Below are 24,990 nucleotides of genomic sequence, written 5' to 3'. Positions count from 1 at the left end.
CTTTTTCAGTAATGATTAATGATGAGGTTAAACAAAACCTTAGCCTGTGATAAGTGCACACTATGGGGTCGAACAATAAACAGATACGACCGGATATCCGCTTTGACATTTACATTTTACATCATTTACATTTACATCAACAAATGTCCTGAATCGTATGGAATCAAATCATTTGGAATTGTGTCGAATCGTATCATTAGTACACTACATTGAATCTTTTTGTTGTGAAAAAATATAGTTTTTTAATTATATATTAACCCATATATCAAGATGCGTATTGTAATAGTCTATCACAAAGAGACGTCCAACCCTAGTGCAGACATACATGCACGCAGCGTGGCAAACTGTATTATAATCTCTCTTCTACAGTAACATGTGGGTGCACGTGTAAATCGTGTGTGTATGTCGGGGGGGGGGCGCTAACAAACAGAGGGCACCACGCTCCCCTAATATAGTAGCAGAAGAAAAACTGATTTTAGGTAAGAGACTTGACTCACCATCATCCTTTATGGTCCAGTTGACAGCGAGTACAGGTTGCAGCTGTCCTGCCTCGTCATCTATGGTTGTCATGGACACCTTCAGATCCTCTGGACTGCTGGGAGTGTACTCTTTCACTTTGAGCCATTCTTTATCGAAGCATTTACCTGCACTCACACACACAGCGTAAAATGTTACATACAATGCTGACCTTTCATTAAATGCATTTTTAAGGCACGTTAGGCCATAAAAACAATATTTAAGAATAATAAGCACTCACTTAAACTGACTGTGCATCTCAAACCCTGCCAAAAAAGGAACAAATATATACAGTTAGATATTACATTTTTGTTTAAGAATTTAACAGGAAAAATGGTTTGTTATTTTGCACTGACTTCCTCAATCTGATCAACCCCACTACTTTGTCTTTCTACCTTCTCTTTCCTCATCCAGTTTAGGCAGCAAACAAGTTAAGCTTGAAATAAGAGCACAACCAATATATACACATGCACACACCTTAAGAAGACCTTTGCCAAGACATTTTGTGTCTTCTTTATGACCATTGAAATAGCTTACAGCATTTTTGTAACCCAATAAAAAATGTCTGCATTAGATTGCTCAAATATACATAATTGACACATTTTAATGAGTAAAACAGTAATAAAAAAAAAAAAAAACATACTTATACTGCCCATTCTCAGTCGGGGGAACCCTAGCATTATTAAGCCATTTTTCCCACATTGCTATTTAACAAACAATTAACATTACAATTCTAATTGTTCTTCATTCGGAAAAAAAGTAGCTGACACTAAAGGTGGGCAATACTACAAATTTTGGTGTCAATGCAATACCAAGTAAATACAGGACCAGTATTGCAGATACAGATACCAATACTTACAACAGGTTGGACAAAACAAAGGAATAAAACAAGGAAGGTATGGAATCAGAGGGTTAGTTTTGAACTGGGTAAAAAGCTACTTAGCAAACAGAAAGCAATATGTGAAGCGAAGAGAATATACATCTGCAAGCTTAAATATATCATACACCGTACCCCAGAGGTCAATACTAGGACCAAAACTGTTCAACCCATACAGTATAATAATGACATCTGTAAAGTCACGAATGACCGAAAGCTAGTATTATTTGCAGATGATACTACAGCATTTTGTCCTGGAGAAAGCACACAAGAGCTACTAAAAACAGTCACAGATGAAGTGACTATATTAAAAAGATGGTTTGATAAAAACAGACCATCCCTGAACCTAAGTAAAACTAAAATGATATTATCTGGTAATAGCAAACAGGATACTTGTGCAAATACAAAGTGACGGCGTGGACATTGACAGCGTGATCGAAAATACATTTCTGGGGGTCATAATAGATAATATTAAGATAATAAGATAAGATAATATAAGATTGAAATCTCACATTGAAATTATATAACATAAAGTGGCAAGAAATACCTCAATACTGACTAAAGCAAAATTTGTTCTGGACCAAAAATCACTCCATACTCTCTCCTGTCTCTCTATATTTAACTTATTGTGTGGCGGTATGGGAAAATAACTATAAAAGTACACTTCAGTCGCTAACTGTGTTACAAAAACATAATCCATAATGCCACTTATAGAGAATATGCAAACCTTTAATTCCTAAGATCACCATTATTAAAATTTGTTGATCTGGTAAACTTTCAAACAGCTAAAATTATGCATAAAGCAAACAATAACCTGCTACCCAAAAACTTAACACAGCAATGTTACAAAACCCATATTTTAGCAATGCAAAAATCTGACAGAGCGCGCACGCTCTGTTAGGAGAGTGGGGACGTCCTTATGAAAGCATTTTTTTCATTTTTTCGGGTGTATTTTCATTCTTACACATGTTTGTTAGGTAAATTACTTCATCTTCCATTTCGGATCAGATTCATATTGAGCGTTGGAGCTAATCAAGTCAAAAGAGTGCTTCGAAAGTTAAGTACAACTTTAAGCCTTTCAAACTCATGGTTCAGAGCTTCAAGATAAAAGATAAGGTAAGGACATTAATACACTTTAATATCTATCTGCAGGTGAGATTTCATTAAAATCTGATTGTGCTTTTTTGTTGTTTTTTTTTAAAAATCAGAATTACTATATGTTGCGTTTGCATTGTTGTCCGATTTTCAATATGAATGCCTTGATTGTAAATATAAAAGCAAATAAAATATGGATAATTTATATATCCACTTTCTATGCAGCTTCATTATAACAAAATCATGCTAAAGAAACAGATTTTAGTGTGGGGTGTAAATGAGTACACAGCTTGCTGCTGCACTGCAGTGTGAGGCATATACATGAAAAACAATACAATTATTTTCTTCCCTGGACTTTTTGATGATCAAAAAAACGTAAATGGATACTCTGTTGACTTTTAAAACAGATTTTCACAGCTATTATAGTTATTAGTTATTATTATTAGTTATTATATATTTCGTAGTACGGTTGTACTTGCCAAGGTCCGTGGGTCGATCACAGCAATGGGGACCAAAGGCACTATTTTCCGGTATAAAATCTGCTGTAACTTTTAATATTAGGTTTAGAGAAGTGAATGGGTACGTATCAAATTAAAGTTCAAGTCACGCTTTATCAGACAGACTTGAAAACATTTGTAATACTGTTACTAAATCAATTTTTTCTCAAAAAGAGAGGAGAAATATGACCTTGGGGAAAAAATAAACTTAAACACGTACTGTACTGCATCCGACGTCGTCACCTCATGGCTGTTGTACAGTATATAAATGAAGCCATTAGATTGTTACAGGAAACCTATTCACATTAGTTCGCAGCCTTTCTGGGATACTACAAACATTACATAATAAATTAAAATAGAACAAAGTACAATCAAGCTAAAACTAAAACTGTGTCTCGAGTCCTACCTGTTGAGAGCAGTTTAGTGGAGGGGATGTCAAAATTCTCACCGCGGACGACAGAGAAACATAGAATAATGCCAGAAAAACTCCATACAGCCCCATTTTAAAGATTATTGTTCGTCTCAGTTCATGACGTACGCATAGGTGCAATTTTACACTGCGTTTATGGAGTGAAAGCTGGCTGTGTTTAATGAACCACTTCCTGCTTTTGTGGGAGGGTAAATATGTTGCATTCGTGTCACATGGGATTTTACGGTGACCAGCTAAAACATTAGGTACCCCTGTATACTCTCATTTATAATTGTTGCTTTTATCACATTAATACTTTTGATTTTCACTGTGGTATAAGTTTACTATTGCATTTTTGTAACCATGTCCGGAATTGAGAAGGGCGTCAGGTACAACAGTGCCAGTAAAAATTGCACTGTGATATATTATCCAGCAGATGACGCTTTAACTTCAATCAAGTTAAAGATTTATAGCAGTGGTGTTGGTGGGCCTCAATAAGACAGGCCACAAATTGTCCATCAGCACATTTTAAAAATAAAATAAAATATCTATAAAATGTCAATGTTTTGTTCAGATTAGTTCACAGTGGTGCCCAAAATCCGGCCCAGACACCGTTTGTGACCTGCAGTTTGTTTTTAGTCATATTAACATCTCATGGCCTGCATGAGAACGTTGAGGATAATTAGGACCACACCACAAGAATACTATAAAAAAGTTACAAAAAATGTACCCCAAAAAAGCTTTTATTTGGATTTTCATTAAAAATAATAATAACACTGCAGATTAAACAATTTCAGTCAGTCATCTACAATTCTAATTGTCTTTAATTGACTATACAGAAATTACATGGTAATTTATTTAAATTGTAGATTTAATAAAAAAAAAGGTAATCAATCATCTACTATTACATAATATTTATATTATAATATTTATATAATTTTTTATATATTAATATATTAAAACTAAAAATATTATTGTCCTATGTATTATTTATATAGTATTCAGATAAATTCTGAAATGTATTAATTACAATTTTAGATGGAAAAATGATATTGATGAGGTTGATAGATTCATTTTGGCCCCAGTATAAAGATAAAAAAAAAAGATATTACAGTACTGTATATCTTCATTAAATCTCGGTATACTGTATCTGGGTCAGACTTTTAGCATTAACAGCACCATTCATCAATGAAAAGCTTTTGGGCCTCATTCTGTCTTCTATGGTGAGCTAACGGTGTGGAATTGACTGCTAAAAATAAAATAAAATAAAATAGTGTCAATACAGAAAAAAAAGTGTATTGACTGTGAGTGTCTTTGTTCTTTTTTTAACTGCCAAAGATGCGTGTCTACGTGTATAACATACACTATATCTCCATACTATATTTATCATGTACATTAAACTGTAAATATTGGCATGATTGTTTCAAGGAATGACTGCGTCCTACACCTGACTGATAAAAATGACTTAAAACTCTTTAAATGTTTGACATGACACAGCCCACATTGTTAAATGTTAAAAGTTAAAATAGCATATTGGCATTAAAAATGCACATTGGGAAGATTTAAGACATCCTATCAAACCTTGACCAGATGTCCCCCTTCAAAGGTTGTGTAGTGCACAGAGCAGCTCTCCTACATTGCACAGAACACATTTATTTGACAGATAATAACCCCAGTCAAAACGTACTGTATATTTATCTTTGAACCTGTTTAAAAGTCAGCCTATTTATGTGATTGTGCTGTTTATTTACATTGTGTGATAGGTTCCATCATAAACAGTAGACACAGCAGCAGCAATGGAATCCTTCCAACTCCAAAGCAGACTGATTTTCATGCACAACATGTGCAAAACACATATGAAATGTAAAAAAAACCTCAAACGTAATGTTGCCAGGAAGAAAAGGCAACAATGCATCATCTGACAACAATGAAGTAACAGGAGTGAACTGATGCAGCAGAACTAGACACACTTAGAATGTTTACCAAATAAGAAATCTTCACGAACCCCAACATCGTAGCACTAACTCTAACAGTAACCCCAACCGTAACACTAACGCTTACCTTCAGCCTAAGCCCAACCCGAGCCCTAACCCAACCTAGGCCTAATGGTAACCCTACACCCAAGCCTAACCCTAGCCCTCACCGCAACTGTAACCTTAAACCCTAACACAAACTCCAACTCTAGCCACAACCGTAACCCTAATCTTAACCCTAACACAACCTGAACCATATCCTCAACCCCAAATTTCCTCCTAACTCTAACCCGATACCCTAACCTAGCCCATCATTCACTGTGGTTTGCAGGTTAATTTTTTTGCACGGTAACTCCATCCATCCATTTCTATACCGCTTGTCCTGTTTTGGGTCACGGGTGAGCTTGATAGAGCCGATCCCGGCTGACGATGGATGAAAGGCGAACTACACCCTGGACTGGTCACGAGTCAGTCTACAGGACATGTGTACACCTCCCAGGGTTAGATCCTCTCCTGTCCATCCATCACATACTTTCATTCTAATCTTCTACATTCCACTCATGACCTGCCTGCACAGGTGTCTCCATGCCACCACACAAAGCAGGAATCGGGCCTCTCAGCACACCTCCTGCATGAATGGCGCTGTTATCTTTGCGATCAGCAACCAGGCAGCTGTTTGCAGGAGCCAGGAAGAAAGTCACTGCATGTGGTCTCCACTTTCCGCAAGAACTGAACAACACTGTGGTAGATACTTGTAGTGCTATTCTTTAATTCTGTCGAGTAAAACAGTACAGTAATCCTCTGTTTATCACGGTTAATTGGTTTCAGACCCGAGCACAAATTCCCTCAAAGTAGGATTCAGTGTTAATAAATTGAATAGTTTTTGAGTTAGAGCAAAGAAAATTATAACTTCCTAAATACGATTTTTAACGTTAGAGCCCTCTAGACCTGAAATAACACCCCTATAGTCACCTTTATACTCATATTGTCCAATATAGTAGATATAATCACAGAAAAAAAGCCATAAGACATAACTAAGACTCATGCTCGTGTGTGTTTAAAAAAATGTCTTCGGGACGTGTGGATAGGAAGTGAGGTTGGGGAATTGAGTTTTAGTACAGCCACAATATGGCTTGTGTTATTATTATGATTACTATTATTATTTTATTATTGTGGCTGTTGTGAAATAAATAATTATAAAACAATACAAGCCTGTCATTGGCGATAAAGTCTGGTGCGTGTTACTAGTGACACCGAGTGGACAGTGGAGTGCATTTCATCAACGTCTTGTATTGCCTTAAACTGTATTCGTATTTTAGTTCATCTAGAACGGTTTTATGCTCGAAAATGCTTAATTTAGGCCAATGATATGTAAGATTTGCTTAAATATGCATTTTTGTGACTAATAATAGGCCATAGCCAACCACGAAACAGCGACCGTTAATTCATTTTTGAAAAACTGCGATGTACTGAAGGACTACTGAAATGGTCCACGAATTATGAGCACTCGGAATTGCGCCCGGGAATCAAACAAACCCTTTTATGCTGGCAAAGAGACACTATCAGCTGCAGTCAATCATGGTCACTCATGAGAAATTAACGGGGCTTGGCCTTGTCAGATTAGAACCAAAATTGTGCACCCAATCCTTTACGGTCAGGTCACATTATTTCCTTAAAACCCTTTAATAAAAATATAACCCCAAAACATAGTATTTTTCAAAAAGAAATGCTATGTTTCTTTTTTAAGATTCTGTCAGCAACGCCAGTGGAACTTTTCCCACTGATGTCGACAACCTATCTATGTTGAACAACTCATCAAATCCTGGTCCATCGTGTTCCTTTTATTACTAAAATCGACGTTGACATATGTGGTTGACCGATTTGTCGACATAAATTTGAGATCCAAAGGGGTCATTTCTATGAAAAGTTGGTCTATGTGGACATTGAGCATTGTTAACTTCATCCTTATTGATAAGCAGAGTGAAACGGTAACATAACTACTGTCTTGTTCCACAACCTTAAAAAACATGCACAGAGTGACTTCCTGTTCAGTGCAAACTAAGATCCAAAATAGGGGCGGGGCAGCTTTGACCTGGATTCTACCACAGCAACTAACAAAATGCACCCACCTGCAGCATGTCTGTTAGATAAGAGTATAAAATATCATGTGAACACAGAAGAATCAAAAGAAAAATATGCAAAAATGAAGGAAACTCATGTCGACAAACAGCCAAAGGTTAAAAAATCTTTTATTCTCCTTACAGGTGATCCTCGGGTTACGGTGTTTTGATTTTCGTGGTTATGTATATGGTCTCCCATAGTTAATTTAAAACCCTAATTGGTTCGTAAACACTGGACTCACTCAAGAACCACTTTCAGCACACTCCAAGTATGCAGTGTATGCCATGTTTTAATACGGTGTGTGCCTTTTTCGAAGCGACGCGGACTGAATAGCATGGCTTATGAATTAACTTTTCGGACTTCATTATGTCTCCAAAGCATAAGGCTGCCTCTTCTGGTGGAAATCCGCCAAGGAAAAGTGAAGCCATCACCATGGAAGTGGAAATGAACTGAGAGAGGAGAAACACCAAGCAATACTGGCAGCACTGTTGGTATAAAACGTTTGGTTATATCAGACCATCATTAAGGATAAAGATCGGATCCTTCAGCATGTTAAAGCTCGTATGAAAGTGACAGTAATAATTAAGTGCAGTAGTTATCGTTTTTTTGTTCTCCTCCCTTTTCTACTTGCTCCCAATAAGCCACAGAGTAAAGGGAAGTAGTAGGGAAGTAGTTTCCGCCGACTTGCAAGCCTGTGTCTGTAGAAAGTAGTCCAGCCAATCAATGGCAGGGTTTTCAGGCACAGTCACTGTCATTGGCCGGTCTACATGTCGATCCTCGCATACTCCAACGTTTCACACCGATTTCCTCCTTTTACCGAAAACATTGTTAATAAGTTTGGCCATGGACTTGGAACCACTGGGTCGTCTCCTGCGCTCCTTCGCCTTGCTCCTAAGGCTGGCACTCAGCACCATCTGGGAGAATATGCGTTCCACCTCCTGGTAGTGCTCGGCCGCCGATAGCTCGTAAAACTGACAGCGGAACTCGGCCGCCAGACGCTGACCCTCCTCGCGGCGTACCTCTCGCATGTGGCACAGGTCGTGTTTGTTACCCACTACAAATATAAGAGACTCGACATCCCTGCAGTGAATGCAAAGAATAAGAAATGGTTCATGTAAAGCGAGCGGTGTCACTCGCCCACGCTTACCCAAAGGATGCTATTCAGAGCAAAGATAAGTAAGCCCACATCTGACAAATTAACAAGGGGTTTCCAAGACATTGCTACTGGTAATTGCTTTTTCAGGCTTACCTTTTGGCTGATCCGAAGGGGAGCTCCCTGATGAGCTTCACTATGGTTGTAGCAGTAAGAAAGGACGAGCGATTGCTGATATCGTAGACCACAATAAAACCATCAGCCCAGTGAATCTCATCTTTACCCTCACTGGACTGAAAGACACAGAGACAGCAACGAGGTAATTACCTGCCTGCATGTTTAAGGGCACATAATGTCAGTGTCTGAAGATCTGATAACAGACCTGACAGCAGGGCTCATAGAGCTCAAGGTTAATCCGCCTCCCCTCCACAGCCAAACCCTTTCTGTATATGCATTCTGTGGAAGAAAAAGGCCATGCAAATCGTGGGGAACATTCATTACTTTACTTTGCGCAGAGGACACATTCTCTCTCACACACACACACACACACATAAATGATACCATGGGTTACTACAAGACATTTATTACTTCAGACACAAGGAACTGTATTTGGTTACTTAATTGGGGGTGGGTTCAAAATGTAACTCCTCGCCATACCACATTAGCCTGTTTTTGTTAAACATAACATATGATACACATGTAAATAAAGCAGAACTGATTTCTAATATCAACTGGAATTGGTATTTAAGTATTAGAATTTGGTATTTAAGTATTTAAATGAGTGCCCCATAAAGGCATAACACACTAAAGTCTGGACACAAAGGAAAAAAATAAGTATATTATACAATTATAAAAATACTATTTCAACATTTATTTTATAGTCAATACATAATAAACAAACAGTAATATTATATGTTATTAATATTATTTGTAGTATATTTTTATTTATTAAATTTAAAACATGTAATACTATGTGATTTAATTTTGTGTTCTAATTGTTTTTTTTAACATATAATATGGACATTCTATGTGTATATTATATGTACCCTGTACAACGTGTCCAAACCGTTCCCAGCGCATTTCGGACAAATGTAAGGATTGGTGGGTCACTTTAATATTCACCTTTTGTTGATAAAACCTGAAAACCAATCCCATATACAGTAGATAAATAATGAATTATATTTGTAAATTAAAAGATTGCATTTGACCTTAAAAGCAAAAACAACAACAAACAAAAAGAAAATGAGAAAAATGTATTGGCTTTGGTTTTAGTAAGGAGTTTTTTTTTTTTTTTTTTTCTCACTGGCATATTTTGACTTGCTTTAGATTGGTTCTAGCATCTTTAATGTACAAAATGTACCAAAGTGGTAACCTGCATCCTTTCATATTCCACACCCCTGATGTACACACAATATTGCTGTATGTGTCAGTCGTCAGCATTTTTGATACAAATCTTGCATTGGAGCAGCATATTTATATAATACATGCCAACTATAGTCACCCACACATCTTTTAAACCCACTTTGTGTGTCAATTAAGCATTTGTAATTACCTGATGAGGATGCATACTCGCCAATAAAGCGTCTAGTGAAGAACCGGACGATGAGAGCTGCAGAAAACCAGATGTTAGTTAACTGAACTTAAGCAAGTCGCCAACTGTGACCCTCCTTACCTGACTTGCCGACACCTTCACCTCCCAGCACGGTGATCTTGATCTCAGTCATGCTCGGCAGGAAGCTCCCAAAACGAGGACCATGCTTACAAAAGTCCTTTGCTTGCTGGTTGGTGGGAGGGAGAAGACTGAAAGTGGGGCAGGGCACACAGCTGAGTTGGTAAAGGGTTGGGGTTCTCCTCGGCCAATCAACTACTGAGACGTTTTATTTATCATTGGATTTTTTTTCCCCTCCTAAAATTAGAGCCACAACTACAAACTACATCAGAATGTTGCCTACAGCCACAGCTGTTATGTACTCTTAATGTTATTTATGGCACTTTTACCCCAGTCACATGATATAATTGACAATATGTTAATATAAAAAAAATATCTTATACATCTAAAATGTAATTATTAATTAAAAATAATTAATAATGTTAATATTTACATTAGGAATAAAGATTAAACAATCTAAATGCATTAAAATTAATAATTAGCATATAATTAACTAGCAATTGTAGTATTTGATCATTTTTACAATTACATTCCAAATTTGAATAATCATGGTAATTATTGAATGAAATTTTTAATTTATTATGATACATACACCTTTTAATTCCAGTTATTCAAGCAATTCTGTTTTATGCTAGTAATTAGAGTACTACATTAAGTATCATTATCAATTATTTTATATTTCTTTAGAGATATTTTAAGATACTGCAGCATATAAATCATGAGCCACCAACTGGCAAAGAAACATGTGATTCTATATGCTTCTGACCAATAGCACATCTGGAGTGGCTTTAACATTGGCGAGTGTAGTTTTGTAGTCCGTGCAGCTTCTCCTTTTAATGAAACATAATAATAATGCTGTTCAAACTTTTCACGTTTGTTGTCCGATTCAATGCCATCTTTTGTGTGTGAGCACAGATTGCAAAGGGCCTCCTGCTTAAGGTATCAGCCTGTCAGAGTTCATACAAAACTTTGTTTTGAGCAAAGTCAGAGAAACAAAGAGCCCAGTGTGCAGCAAAAGCAGGAGACATCACCACGGACGAATATTCCAGCTAATATAACTCTGTAATAATGGAGCTTTGTGAGGAGCAGGAGCAGATCATGTTTAAAAGGCTATACATGTTAAAGCAGAACCACAACATTTAGATAGATGTGATATGGGTGCTGTGAGAACTAGACGCACGACTCACATGAATGAATAAATAATACAAACATTTAAAAATGGCCCACAAGGCTAATAAGTCAAAGTTACTAGCGTCAAAACTGTGACCGGGAATGACTATTAATTTGGTTGCTTTTGGCTCCATCTAGTGGTGATCAAACGGCATTACAACGTATAAAAGGTAGACACTTTTTCATTGCAGCTTTGTAAATTCAGGACATGCAGTGCATGCTTTAACTTTTCCATGTCGCCGGGGTATGCTGGAGCCTATTTCAGCTGACTTCGAGCGAGAGGCGGGGTACACCCTGGACTGGTCGCCAGCCAATCGCAGGGCACGCTTTAATTTTTATGTGGAAAATAACTTATGCTGTGTTAATATTTTGGTTTTAATGCATAAATTACCATAAACCGTATTGAGGTCCTTCCAGAAGATAAAAGGGTTTTACAAAACTTGTGATTTGTGGGTTTTAAAATGTATTTTAGTATTTTTGGTAGTTAGCTTTAGATTTTTTTTTTTTTAATATATTTTTGAAAAATGTAATGCAGAAGTGGCTTCTCAGCATAAAAAAAAAATATTGCAGAACATTTCCGTCAATGTGATGACCTGATCTACTGTCAAAATTAAAAATGACATAGAATCTTAAAATCATTGTATATTCTATAGTCTGTCCAAAAATGAGATTCACACAAAATAATCTATACGGTAATAAGAAAAACGAGTGTTTTTTTTTTATTTCTTTGAACACATTTATTATTATCACGTACCTAGTACAAGTTGTTATGTTAGACCTGCTGAATTAATCAAAATTTGTTCTCGTACTCAATCTCTATTTTATTACTGCACAACCAAAATAGAAAGAGAAATAGCGCGATTATGATGCTTTTGTCGCCATCTAGTGGACATTATCATGAACAATATATGGGCTCCATAAACTCTGGACGCCATACTGCAGTAAATGCATAATACAAAACAGATTAATTAAATTAATTAATCAACAAAAACAAAATTGGATTAAATATTTAAAAAAATAATATTTAGTAACTATATTTATACATTTAGTATTTTCTCTATAATTAATTTTTACACTTAAAATGTAAAGGAAAATATTTAGGTATATGAAAGTCAAATTATATAAATTTTAAATAATTGTATAAAACGTGCATTTTTAAAAGAAGCACAAAACCATCTTTTTGAGTTTTATTGTTTCCCATTTGTAAATGTGATATGTGATCACTTTTAGCATCTTAATATTAATGCATCAGAAAACATAAAATCAAATCATTTGCTAAACTAAAAGCCTCCAAAAAGCATGGATATGCGATTTAATTAGATTATGTGCTAGTAGTAAATATTAGTCAATATGGTGATCATGGCTACAATAGAATAATGTATTTTAAAAAAAGTGTGAACCAGGGTTCCAAGCCTGGTTGCTTACTTTTTGCATCAACAAAGACAGCAACTGCGTGAATGAGCAAAATACACCCAGTCAATGTGTGATATTATACCATATTACACAGCATAGTACTTGTAGTGAGTTAACAATGACAGTTGGCAGTTTTAGCAAGGAGTGTAAATAAAGAGGAACTAAAGAGCTTTTGACAAATACTTATGGTTTTATGTGCCAATAACAGACTTATATTAACTACTAATATTTATACCTATTTTTGCACATCGACTTGTAACTAAACTTCAAGTGACAAATTGTTTCCCTTTAAAACAACTTAACTTCACATTGTTGCAGAGTAGGTTAAAATCCAGGTTGTTAGAGCATATTAGGCATTCATATATTTGGTATTCAAAGCAGCACCTATACGTTTTTAAAGGTTTATATTGCACAGTAGAAATATAAGCTAAATATTTGGTGTGGGGTCAAATAATAAAAAGCTGAGGTCCTGTCGTGAGTGTCAAAAGGCTGAAGTGAAACTCTCAGACTGTCATTGCAGGATCCAGCTTTGCGATTCCATCGTGATTGGGGAAGGAACTTCAGAGGATAACACAGTTGGATGAAGAGGACTCTGTGCTGTTGGACACACACATTTAAAGATGCTTTCAGCTTAAAATTCGGTATTTAGGTTATACAAATACAATACAACAGTCGAAACAACAGATTTTCTTAGGAAAAGTTAAGCACTATATTATATTAAAATTATTTACCAATAACCTTGTGTCGTATTAACCCTTGGGGACATTTTGTGCCATTAATTTCCAAGCCGTTTCCGTTGTGGTGAATGAATATAGGTAGAATTTGCCCGAGGAGGTTCATTTTTAAAACATTTTACTATTGTTATGTTTCTTAAATAAACCTAAAGTGGCAGCGCGACACAAAAATAGACATTTGTTCATTGCGACAAAAAACAAAACAAAACATTTGATTGTCATTGGTGGCCTGCAGCTTATTCTAAAAATGCAACTAAACAAAAAAGCTAACAACAAAGAACACCAAAAATGGAAAAGTCGAGACTAATACTACTTAAAATAATATGCTTTGTTGCCTCTAACACACAGTTTATTCCTTAGGTTTATATAGCTTCTTTGCATATTGATGTTGGATTGCATTTAGCATGTTCATAAAATTAAAAAGTTAGTCCTTTGATTTTTCCTCTGAGGTAAAAGTTTGGACAGCCCCGCTTTATGTTAAGAATTCCATTTGGACTGTTGGCCCTTCATTTTTTACCTTTGCCCACCAGAGGGTGCTACTTTTCCCATTCAAAGCATGCAGCAAATTTCTCAACATGCTGTTTTCTGCTTGCAGGTCTACTGATGTTTGGAATGTTTTATGCATGTATGTATGCATGTATGTATCTATGTATGTATATATGTATGTATGTGTATGAAATTATATTGGCTTTTAAAGAGCAAAATCCCAGACTTAAACTAAGTATATTTATTTCAAAGACTGAAGTGCAAGACTAATTTTTACTGCAGTTTTTTGTTGGTGGTGAATAAAAGGGTGAGTACCTCTGCTCTGAAACAGCCTGTTTCATCCTTTTGGGGGCGCTGCCCTCCCACTCAGCAGCGGGTCTCTCAGCAAGCTCGCCAGGCCCAGTGCTCGCCTGCATATACTGGAGGAATCATACATAATACACATGTAGTATGGGCTACTTGTATTATGCATGTGATAAATAAATGCATTGATAAAACAAAGCTCAGTTTAAGCAGCAAATTAAAAAGTCTAACAGAAGATTTTGCATATTTATGATTTTGTTGTCTTTCTGTGTTCACCATGTTCCTCTTCCCGTTGGGATTCCTGCTGCTGTTGCTTAGTGAATTGAGGTTCTCAGCAGCAGAGGAGAAGGGTTCTTGGATGGACTCCCCTCTTTGATGGGCAAATGCCGGCTTTGGCTCCAGCTTCCTGTAAACACAGGTGTAATTAGGCGCTCGTACGATCCACTGAGACTCAGAAAAAAGTGACATATTTGTTAACTACAGTGGAACCTGTTAAAGTCGGTCCTGCTTATTTCCGCTTATGATGACCAACTCAATCAAGTCCTGGTCCACCGTGTTCTTATTACGTACTAAAAAATGCCCGCTCAATTCAAAGTCGACATACTGTACATGGTCGATCATTTATCACGTACAATTTTAAACCCAAAGGTGTCATTTCCATAAAAAAATGGGTATGGGGGTATGTGGGAGCCTATCCAGCTGACTTTGGGCGAGAGGCGAGGTACACCCTGGACTGGGTGCCAGCCAATTGCAAGGCACATACAGAGACAAACAACTATTCACACTTACATTCATACAATTCAAAGCATTAAATACAAAAAATATATAAAGAAAATATTATATACAATGCTTCACGGTGGCCTAGTGTTTAACATGTCGAACTGACAGTCTGGAGAAGAGGGGTCTAACGATACACAAAATTCACGGTTCGGTTCGGTTCGATACATTTGTGTCACGGTTCAATATTTATTCAATAGAAAAATTAAATTAAATTGCCTTTTTTAATTTGAATTTTATTGATACTGCCAACATTTTTTACATTTTCAGCATGGTATGAATATGGGAGGTGGAGCTCAGTGACTCTGACAATGCAACCAAAGCCAGAGTAGTTGATCGCAGATACACTGAGCTTTCAGCACAGAGCGGTTTAAGAAGTTGATAAAATAAATATGAAACTGCGTATTGTTCGATACAGGGGTCACGGTTCGGTACGCATGTGTATTGAACAATTCAATATAGATGTACATACTGTTACACCCCTCCTGGAGAATAATAACACAAAATAATCATTTTCATTATAACAAATACAGCTTGTAGTGCTTTTCAATGTGCACCGCTATAGCGTTCATATTTTTTTTCTAATATTTTACATCTATTTCCATCTTTCGCACGTTCATGCTGTGTAAAACTTATTTTCCAATGTTTTTCATGTTTGTCATTGCTGTCTGTTGAGTTTAAATGTTTACAAAATACTGAACACACACAATACGGTACCCCTGTGATGTAGAAAGGTTCATAGCAGCAAATGAAAAGGTAAGTAAGGGTTGAATGGTGTTTAGCATCCACTGTGTCCCTGGTGGTCGGGCCTTTGCAGAGCTCATCGTTCACTTAGTGTCACCAAGCATTGATCTCGTCACTAATTAAGTCCCTCGTCTAGTGTGTGAAGATCACTGTGTTTTATTGTGCTTTAACAAACATCGCAGGGATAAATGCAATCAATTAATACAAATAAAGAACAAAAGATGACCTGTGTACTATGTGATTAAATAAATAAAAAAAAGGTAAAAAAAATTAAATAAACATATCTGATTCCAAGATGTCAGTCAAGCATTGTGTAGCGTTTGTTCAATCAATAATTTAGCCAGGTGTGCACACACACAAAAGACCCGTACTCCTCCCCAGCGGTCTGAGTGCTGCTGACCTCTGGTCCACTCGGCCTGTCCTCTACTAGGTCCTCCCATACAGCTAATTACACTCCCTGGAGTTTACAGCAGTCAGCCTGCACATTTGCTCATCCACTGGGTGGTCTGAGCGATTTGACAACCCGACCCCCACTCCTCCTCTCTCTGACAACAGGATAAACTCATTAGTGGGGCCAGCATAGCACCCTCCTGCGGGAACTAGGGGGCCAGGTAGTCTGAAGGGGTTTCTGAAGTCACGCTGATCAATGATTGGGGGGGGGCGGGCGGAGTCTAAGAGTCAGTACTACAGAACACTCAAAACTATCAGTGAGTTTATTAATCCAGTTTGGATCAGGAAATTGTGATAATGTCAAATGATTGCACCGCAAAAACTTGGTGTACATACCTAAGAGCTGAACACAGACGTTGGTACCAATCATTAAGATCTTCCTGGTTGCTGGACATAAGCAGGAGTTTGGCTCTGGGGAAAGTCAGCTGGAAATGACAGACAACATTGTAGTTAGGACCATGATGACTGTATTACATTGATTCTCAAACTGTGGTACGAGTACCACTGGTGGTACTCGGGCTCACATCTAACTATATGACACAACCTGCTGACTAAAACCCTGACAAGAGAGTCCAAATTTTAAATTGAGGTGCACTAAATAAATCCTTGCATTAATTTGGCCGCATAACTATAGTCTAGCTTCTTGCTTTGCACGTGGTGTCTGTTAGAAGCAAAACAGATGGCGCTCAAGGTTTCTCCAATTAATGCGTGTGATGGCGGTGGACACGAAAGGTAAGGATTGTTATAGGATTTCCAAAGTTCCTGTACTTTATTATCTGATATTATCTGTGTAGCAGAAATTGTGTGCGTATTTTGCAAGCAGTGAGGCCTGTCACAATAATCGATTAATCGAACGATAGAAAAAAACAAGGTCGATAATTTTGACGTCACGATAGGGACGCCAGGGAAAGAGTGAGCCTCCTGTCAGTTATTCAGCATTTTTGTCACAGTACGTGGAGGCGGGGGCTAGCTACGAAGTGATTGAATACACTGAGTGGTAGCTAGCAGTTAGTAAGCAAACGCTAATATCCGGAGGATCCTGAGGTGTTCCCATGTCAGTTGAGAGACCTATTCTCTCCAACGTGTCCTGGGTCTTCCCTGGGCCTCCTACTGGTCAGACGTGCCGTGTCCTGAACACCTCCCAGGGAGGCGTCCAGGAGGCATCCTGAACAAATGCTAATGCTCGAGCCACCTCATCTGCCCCCTCCCAGTACAGAGGAGCAGCGGTTCTACTCCGAGTTTCTCGCGTATGACGGTGCTTCTCACCTTATCTCAAGAGAAAAGCCCTGCCACCCTACGGAGAAAACTCATTTTGGCCACTTGTTCCCACAAGCTTGTCCTTTCGATCACTACCCAAAGATCATGACCAAAGGTAAGGTTAAGAACGTAGATCGTCCGGTAAATTGAGAGCGTTACCTTTCAGCTCAGCTCCCTCTTCACCACGATGGACGATGCAGAGTCCGCACCAATGCAGATGCCGTGGTATCGACCTCGCGTTCAATCCTTGCCTCACTCATGAACAAGACCCCAAGAGACTTAAACTCCTCCACTTGGGGAAGGGCCTCATCCCAGAACCGCAGATGGCACTGCATCCTTTTACGGCCAGAACCATGGACTCGGAGGTGATGATTCTCAACCCAGCCGCTCCACACTCGACAGCAAATCGATCCAGTTAGAGTTGAAGAGCACTGCCCAAGAATCTGTGACAAAGGGCAGCCCTGGCAGAGTCCAACCCTCACTGGAAATGAGTCCGACATATTGCCAGCAATGCAAACCAAGAGCAAACCACCTGGATTAGGTGGTCTGCTACCCCATACTCCCAAAGTACTCCCCACAGGGTTCCTCAAGGAACACTGTCGAATGCCTTCTCCAAGTCCACAAAATACATGTGGACTGGTTGGGCAAACTCCCATGCACCCTCAAGAACACTGCCGAGAGTGTCTAGTGGTCTACAGCTCCACGGCCAGGACAAAAACCCACAATGCGTCTCCTGAATCCGATATTCAACTGTCCAGCAGATCCTCCCCTCTAGAACCCCTGAATAGACCTTACCAGGAAGGCTAAGAAGTGTGATCTCACGATTGTTGGAACACACCCTCCAGTCCCACTTCTTAAAAAAGGGGGACGACCACCATGTCCATGCAATGCTGCAGAGTCGTGTCGACCAAGACACCCTCACAGCATCTAGTGCCTTAAGGATCGCCGGGCAGATCTCATCAATCCCCGGGGCCTTTTTGACCACCTGGGTCCCAGAGATCGAATAGCCCACACATTGCATCCCCAGGCACTGCTTCCTTATTGGAAGACATATCAGTGGGATTGAGGAGGTCTTTGAAATATCCCTTCCACTGGTCCACAACATCTCGAGTCGAGGTCAGAAGCACGCCATCCCCACTAGGGTTGTCACAAGACCTCGCAAGATGACAATGTGACAAGATTTCTCGTTCAGAAAAACAAATGTTTTGTGGGCACAAGGCCAGGTACATTAATAAATTAATCTCGTGACACCCCTAATCCCCACTTTACACGGTGCTGACAGTGTACTGCTTCCCCTTCCTGGGACAGAGGATGGTGATACAGAGATTTTGCCTCAGAGACCACCAGAGCCGCAAAACGCTTGGCCTGCCGGCACCAGTCTGCTGCCTCCAGAGTCCCATGGGCCAAAAAGGCCCGATAGTACTCCTTCATCTTGATGGCATCCCTCACCAGTGATGTCCACAGTTTCTGGGATTACCGCCACAACAGATACTGGCCACCTTACAGTCACAGCTACCCTACTGTGTGATCCACACTGCCTTCCTATGAATATGAAGACCATATTCACAGTGACTAACTTCTTTTTACACTTGAGTGATTGCCAAGAATGTTAAAAATAGAGATGTCTTTTATCAGGGGTGTCCAAACCTTTTACAGCGAGTGCTGCATACAGGAAAATGAAAGATACGGCACTCACTTTGGTAGATTTTGTAAATTAAATATGCTAAAACCAATCCAGTGTAGGTCAATATATGCTAAGCTACAGTATCTGAACAAAACATCACCGTCTTAGCTTTGTGTTATAGATGACAAAGCACATTAGTGTAAGATGATGGTATAACTCTTTAATAGCTGATTAAGCTTATTTTTAGCATATGCCGAGGGACAATGAGAAATGACATGTGGACTGAAAATAGCCACCGGGACTGCACTTTAGATGCATCTTTGAAACTAATCTTTTCAATTATTAAATTAATAATAGTTAGTTATTATATTTATCATAAATATTTTGGGTATTTTATTGTATTCATTGTTTTTATTTGTAAATGGCTTTAACATGGTCTGTTTCATTTGTCTTTTCAGCATGTGTTGCATGATTTCAATTCAGATAAAAACAGGTAACCACATTGAGAGTTTAGGTATTTTTTGGAGGGGATGTCACGCTTGCATTTGTATTCAAATGTATTGATTTACAAGATGTATTACATTACATCAAATCTTTCACGTACGTAGCAGAATTTTGAGAAAATATTGCTTTTTACCGCATCAGAAGCTTCACTTTAACGGCACCTGGAAGTGCAATAACAATAGTTAAACAGTAGGAGGCAGGCCATGACAGTCAATGCTACTATCCTGCCAGCTACACACAGTAAAACTCACTTTTCTATACAACTTTGTTAAATTTATCATACAATAAATAAACAATGGGAGGTTTGTGGTTATACAGTCAAGCTAACAGAAAGTGTCCATGACAAAAGTGCTATTGGAAAAGTATAATAGGGGAGCTATTAGGACTTCACTATATGAAATTACCTCTCACATTTACTTAAAGTTTGTTGAGCAGTGAGGTATTGATCTATTTTATGAGGATTTGGAAAGAACTTTACACTGAGCTTACTCCTCATACAACATAATGATTGGAGGGGAGGGGAGGGGAGGGGAATTTCTCTGATTATACATTAAAATAGATTGAGATTTCAAAAATGTCCCCTCATCAAAAGTATTATCTAATTAAATAGGGGCTGAGTGGACTGGTGCGTGATATTAGGCAATCGGTACGTGGGGTACGGCATTTGATTCACGCATAAGTAGATTCTCCTTCTTTTGCAGTCGAGTGATTAGGGATTTGTCAGGAAATCTGACCCTGTTAGGTAGAAATTACTTTGTATAATAAGAACGACAGAACTCGGCGCCTCATCACCACACATAATTTAGCTTGATTATTTATACATCAAAGAGAATCTGTTGGGGATGTGGGAAAATATTCAAGCAGCAAGGGAATATTAGGAGGAGGAGACAAAGAGAGAAAAGGCAAGTTTGAGACGGAAAAACTGAGGGTGAGCCACAAAGAAAACAATAAATTTTAATAAAAGTATTTTTTCTCCCAAACTTTGCATATAAATTGCCATGGCATTTATAGCTGTCAAATTTAATTTGGCTTTAATTCTTCATGGCACTGGATAAGGAGAGCCCAGGAGTGCTGACAGCCCTTTTTTCCTTGAGCTCAGGTAGGAGTCCGGGATCAATAATGTGTCCTTATGAGAAATTACGTGTAATGCTATTGAGTATGCATTCGGGCCTCGGTAGGGATAAGAGGCTAATGAAATGCTATTTGTGCCATTAGACAAGGCTTGGCGGAAAGCGGTGACAAGACTTGAGGAAGATGTATTTACTGGAGGGCCGGAAGAGATGGATCTGCCCCCTAATCTGATGCAACAACTGAGAGATTATCTCGCAGCAGACTGCCGTCGCTGCATTCCTCAGCTGTTAACACACTCCAAATATTACAACTGACTAATTTCCGCAGTATCTTTACCGTCTCTACCAAGCAGGGTGATGCTAAAACTACAACACTCATTTCCATTAAACTTTCTAGATAGGTGGCGTATGTGCATCGCAAGAATCCATTAAATGTTGAACACTGGAATTAAAAAAAAAAAAGTGGCTCAAGGAATGAAAATGGTCTCATTCACAGCACACTAAGTAGCATACAATATCTTCTTCTTTAAAGGTTTAATACTGGCCAACCATCCATCCATCCATCCATCTTCTATGCCGCTTCTAATGCAGTGGAACCTGTTTAAGTCGTCGTCCCTCAAACTGGCTGACTGACAAACATTGTCAACATAACCGAAATAGAGCATAGCCGACTGTAGTGCGATCACTCCTCTAAAGCTACATTTCATAATAGAAAGCTACAGAAGGACTCTAAAATGGCCTACAAAGTCAGAATTAAGATTCCCTTTCCATTTTTAATCCACTTTTGATATTTTAAAACATATTTTACAAAACATGTGTGGCCTAGTGTGGCCTTCTTGCAAAGCTCAAGATCAGTTTGAATTAACTTGAAAAGGAATTGAAAACCGCAAGCAGCGCAATCAAAGCGCGACATAGCTTTTATGTATTACAGCGACGCACATTAGCAGCAGAAAATCAAGACCCTCTTGGAGATGGAACATCAACCGAAATGAATATTGATACCATGCAGCATTGGCAGTAAACACTTGCCGCATAAACGCTTTGGTTACTTGCTCAATGATGCGCGACTAGTTCCTCTGAATGTTTCATGACAGAAACTACACCATTTAGACATAATTTGTCATCCAGCAGCTGCACTGAGACCTGGTAGACAGACCAGGCTGGGATAAAACATTAGAAGTTCTACTTTTTGGGCTTTTCTAAAGTGAGGCAGTAGAAGTAACTGACATTCTTATTTTGCAGTAGAAAATCTGCTGAATTTCAATTTACAACATTAAACAGCAGGAGGACATAAGCAAGACAAATTAAAGTAAGATATGAAATAACGCTTGTGTTAAGTGCTCAATCATGTGCAACACAAGTCCATAAACAGGTGTGTGTCCACCTGCTGCAACATGCTGACATCATTCATTGTTGAATTTTTCCCTTTACTTCTGTGGTGTATTTCCATGGCCATTTTACATCATGTTAATCCAGGGAGACACAAATGTTGTTTAATATTGTGTCACTATACAATTAGTGTCCCTTGGACTGGCTGGCGGTTGTGGACGTAACAGAAACCAAAAACTAGCCACTGATTGATTGCACTTGATTTGTGACTTTGGCCAGAGACATAGGAAGAATGGGCGATAATAAAGGATTTTTAAATCTACCATTTGTGCATATTTTTTATTTTGATTCTTTAGTTTTCATTATTTTTTTATATTCTCATCTAACAGAGCTGCTGTGGTAATTCCGTTGTATGTCTTGACTACATTGACAATAACGCTTTCATACATGTGCATTTTGTTAGATGCTGTGGTAAAATCCAGGTTACTACTGCCATGCTTTTATTTTGAAGCTTACTTTGCACTGAACAGCAAGCCACTGTGTGCATGTTTTAATGCTGTGTATCAAGACAGTAGTTATCTTGCTGTTGTCGTTTCACACATTGCTTTGTGATAATGATGAAGTTAACAATACGACAACACATGTCGCCATGACAACAGACCCATTTTTCCATACCAACGTGTGCATTTGCATGGAAGGAGGGAACATTTCCAGAAAAATAAGGGAAAATGAGGTAAAACAAGGAAAATGATGATCTTCCACAACAATTTCCAACAGCACCCTCAAATGGCTCTTGTAAAGATCTGACTGCCTACTGTAGCTACAGGATGTTGTTGCCCGCGTGTTACCAAGCGGACGGGAAGCTGTGCTGCTGCAGCAAAACCGGAGATATGATTTTTCAAAGAAACTTTATATCGACAAAAGTCAATGTGGACTTAAGCGGGCACTTTTTTTTTTAATAAAAAGAAGAACACAGTAGACCAGGACTTCATGAGTTGGTCAACATAGACGGGTTGTCAATATAAACAGGACCGACTTTAGCGGACCAATTAAAATAAATCAGTCTTTCATTTCATAAATTGTTCAGTAGGCCTATTTAAAATTTGGCACAATATGAAAACTCCTTGCTAAGTCATTACAGGACCACTTCAGACTTCTGCTGGGCCTCCAGCTTCCATGTGACTGTGCCGTTTAAATGAATGAATGAATGAATGAATGAATGAACATGACACTAGGCAGAAACTCACACTGAGCAGGCCCCCTTTGCTCTTGGTGTGGCCGAACACCTTTTCCACGGCGCACTGATGCAGCGGGTAGGCCTGCTGGCCTATAAACTTGTCACTGCTGGTGGGGTGCAGTGAGCTGCATCGCTTGGCCTGCAGAAGCATGTCAGAAAACAGGAAAAACATCTTGGATTTGACGTCTGAGCCTTTGGAAGGAACCACCTTCAGCCAGCCTTCACGGATGTACCACCTCTCTGCAAAAGAGACATACACATTATGACAGCGTCTTTTTGCTGTAGAGGACCGGTAATTGTCGCAAACGGATCAGTTTGGACACAATGTCAGTTTGTGCCCCACTATGCCAACTATGCAATCTCCATGCCACCTGTTTGTTTAGTGCAGGATTTAGAATGTAAAGTATTTTATGGCTTTATATACAGTACACATATACAGATTGTCAGATTATTGGATGTTGTACCACATTTCAACAATGAAGTGATAAACAGTTCTGTGCAAAGTAATTTGTTATTCTATCGTAATTTATGACTTTGTCATTATTAGGGTTGGGCATTGTTTGAATTTAAACAATTCCGGTTCAGATTCCTCGTTTCAATTCCTGTTCCTAAAGAATATCGATTTCAGTGCTTTTAAAAGGCAGGGACTTCTGCATGGTTTAAATGAGGGAGCTAACCTGTGTTCTTTTTGAATGAAATGTCTGAACCTCAATCTTGGTGAAAGCTATTTTTTATGACACACTTTATTTTATGAACACAAGTAAACAAGATATCGCCCAAAGCGCTTTTATTTTGAAGGCCGGAAGTTTGTTGTGTGAGTTGAGAAGGTCTCCTTACTTTTGCTAACAGAGATGGACTCTGCAAGTGATAAACCTGACTAGTTGTAGCTCCCTTCCTTTTGTATTTACACCAAAATTCCACATCAGCGAGCATCCTGAAACCCTCGATTACATTGGCAGGAGACAGACGTCATTTGTTGGACTTCCCTGATTCTGATTGGTACACTATGAATGTGTGAACATTGACCATGTTGATTGTGCACCCTCCACCACCATTGTGTGGCAAAGGTTGCACTGAGCCGACCGCTCTTTTTCATGAAGTTAAGCCAAACTTTTTAGCCGCTTCTTCTTCGCTGGTGCTCACAGGCTTCTTCTTCGTTGCCGTTGGCTATTTCTTCTGGTTGGCAGAGTGGCCATCGAAACTAGGAATCGAAGTAAAAACATTTGAACGATACGGGAGAATCGGAATGCTAGTCCCGGTTCCCATCTATGCTCGAGACACTATGCCGAGCCCTAGTCATTATACTAGTAAACATGTATACATTATACATACAATGTTTCATTTTGAGACAGATGGGGAGATAGACCGATAAACAGACAGTAGATCTTCAGCTTGCAGGAGGCATGATTGCATTAATCAATTAATTTGCAAGGTGCATAAATGTACTGTCAAGCGAGTGTGCTGTTTTTTTTTTTCTATCAAGAAAGTCCCTCATCAACTGTCTTTCCGTGACCTCCAATGAAAAGACCCTCTGAAGTTTCATTAAAGCACAACGAGACACTGAGGTGTCTCATAATGATAACAATGATCAGTGACGTGCAGTGAGGCTCATGGCTGGTGAGGCACTGACTGAGTTTTTGTT

At 38.6% G+C, this 24,990-nt stretch overlaps 3 protein-coding genes across 5 annotated transcripts in view; all 3 read right to left on the bottom strand.

The window, feature by feature from the left end:
• Positions 1-3,581, bottom strand: part of il17ra1a (interleukin 17 receptor A1a) — a 16,127-nt gene extending 12,546 nt beyond the window's left edge. For 2 of the 3 annotated variants that reach the window (XM_054752589.1, XM_054752588.1), the window contains exons 1-3: positions 3,392-3,581; positions 758-782; positions 498-644 (exon numbers count right to left, since the gene is read on the bottom strand). In XM_054752589.1, the coding sequence (XP_054608564.1) occupies positions 498-644; positions 758-782; positions 3,392-3,487 (268 nt within the window). In that variant the 5' untranslated portion in view covers positions 3,488-3,581. Of the gene's footprint in view, positions 1-497; positions 645-757; positions 783-3,205; positions 3,358-3,391 lie in introns of those variants that run through there. The other variant, XM_054752590.1, reaches the window with a different exon arrangement.
• Positions 3,582-7,598: 4,017 nt separating this feature from the next.
• rergla (RERG/RAS-like a) lies at positions 7,599-10,395 on the bottom strand. The gene is made up of 5 exons (XM_054752950.1): positions 10,254-10,395; positions 10,134-10,190; positions 8,964-9,037; positions 8,738-8,874; positions 7,599-8,568 (listed from the first exon to the last, which is right to left on the bottom strand). Exons 1-5 carry the CDS (start codon positions 10,303-10,305, stop codon positions 8,283-8,285), a joined length of 606 nt encoding a protein of 201 aa, XP_054608925.1. The 5' UTR covers positions 10,306-10,395; the 3' UTR covers positions 7,599-8,282.
• A 2,227-nt stretch (positions 10,396-12,622) lies between these two features.
• arhgef39 (Rho guanine nucleotide exchange factor (GEF) 39) overlaps positions 12,623-24,990 on the bottom strand; it is a 45,294-nt gene continuing 32,926 nt past the window's right edge. Inside the window, exons 8-12 of the mRNA XM_054752951.1 lie at positions 23,359-23,588; positions 16,664-16,752; positions 14,633-14,762; positions 14,369-14,472; positions 12,623-13,430 (exon numbers count right to left, since the gene is read on the bottom strand). Of these exons, the coding sequence (XP_054608926.1) occupies positions 13,394-13,430; positions 14,369-14,472; positions 14,633-14,762; positions 16,664-16,752; positions 23,359-23,588 (590 nt within the window). The 3' untranslated portion in view covers positions 12,623-13,393. The remainder of the gene's footprint in view (positions 13,431-14,368; positions 14,473-14,632; positions 14,763-16,663; positions 16,753-23,358; positions 23,589-24,990) is intronic.

The sequence above is a fragment of the Dunckerocampus dactyliophorus genome, chromosome 15 (genome assembly GCF_027744805.1).
Source record: "Dunckerocampus dactyliophorus isolate RoL2022-P2 chromosome 15, RoL_Ddac_1.1, whole genome shotgun sequence".
NCBI lineage: Eukaryota > Metazoa > Chordata > Actinopteri > Syngnathiformes > Syngnathidae > Dunckerocampus > Dunckerocampus dactyliophorus.
Note: the sequence above shows the minus strand (reverse complement) of the source record. Positions and strands in the feature narration are given on the sequence as shown.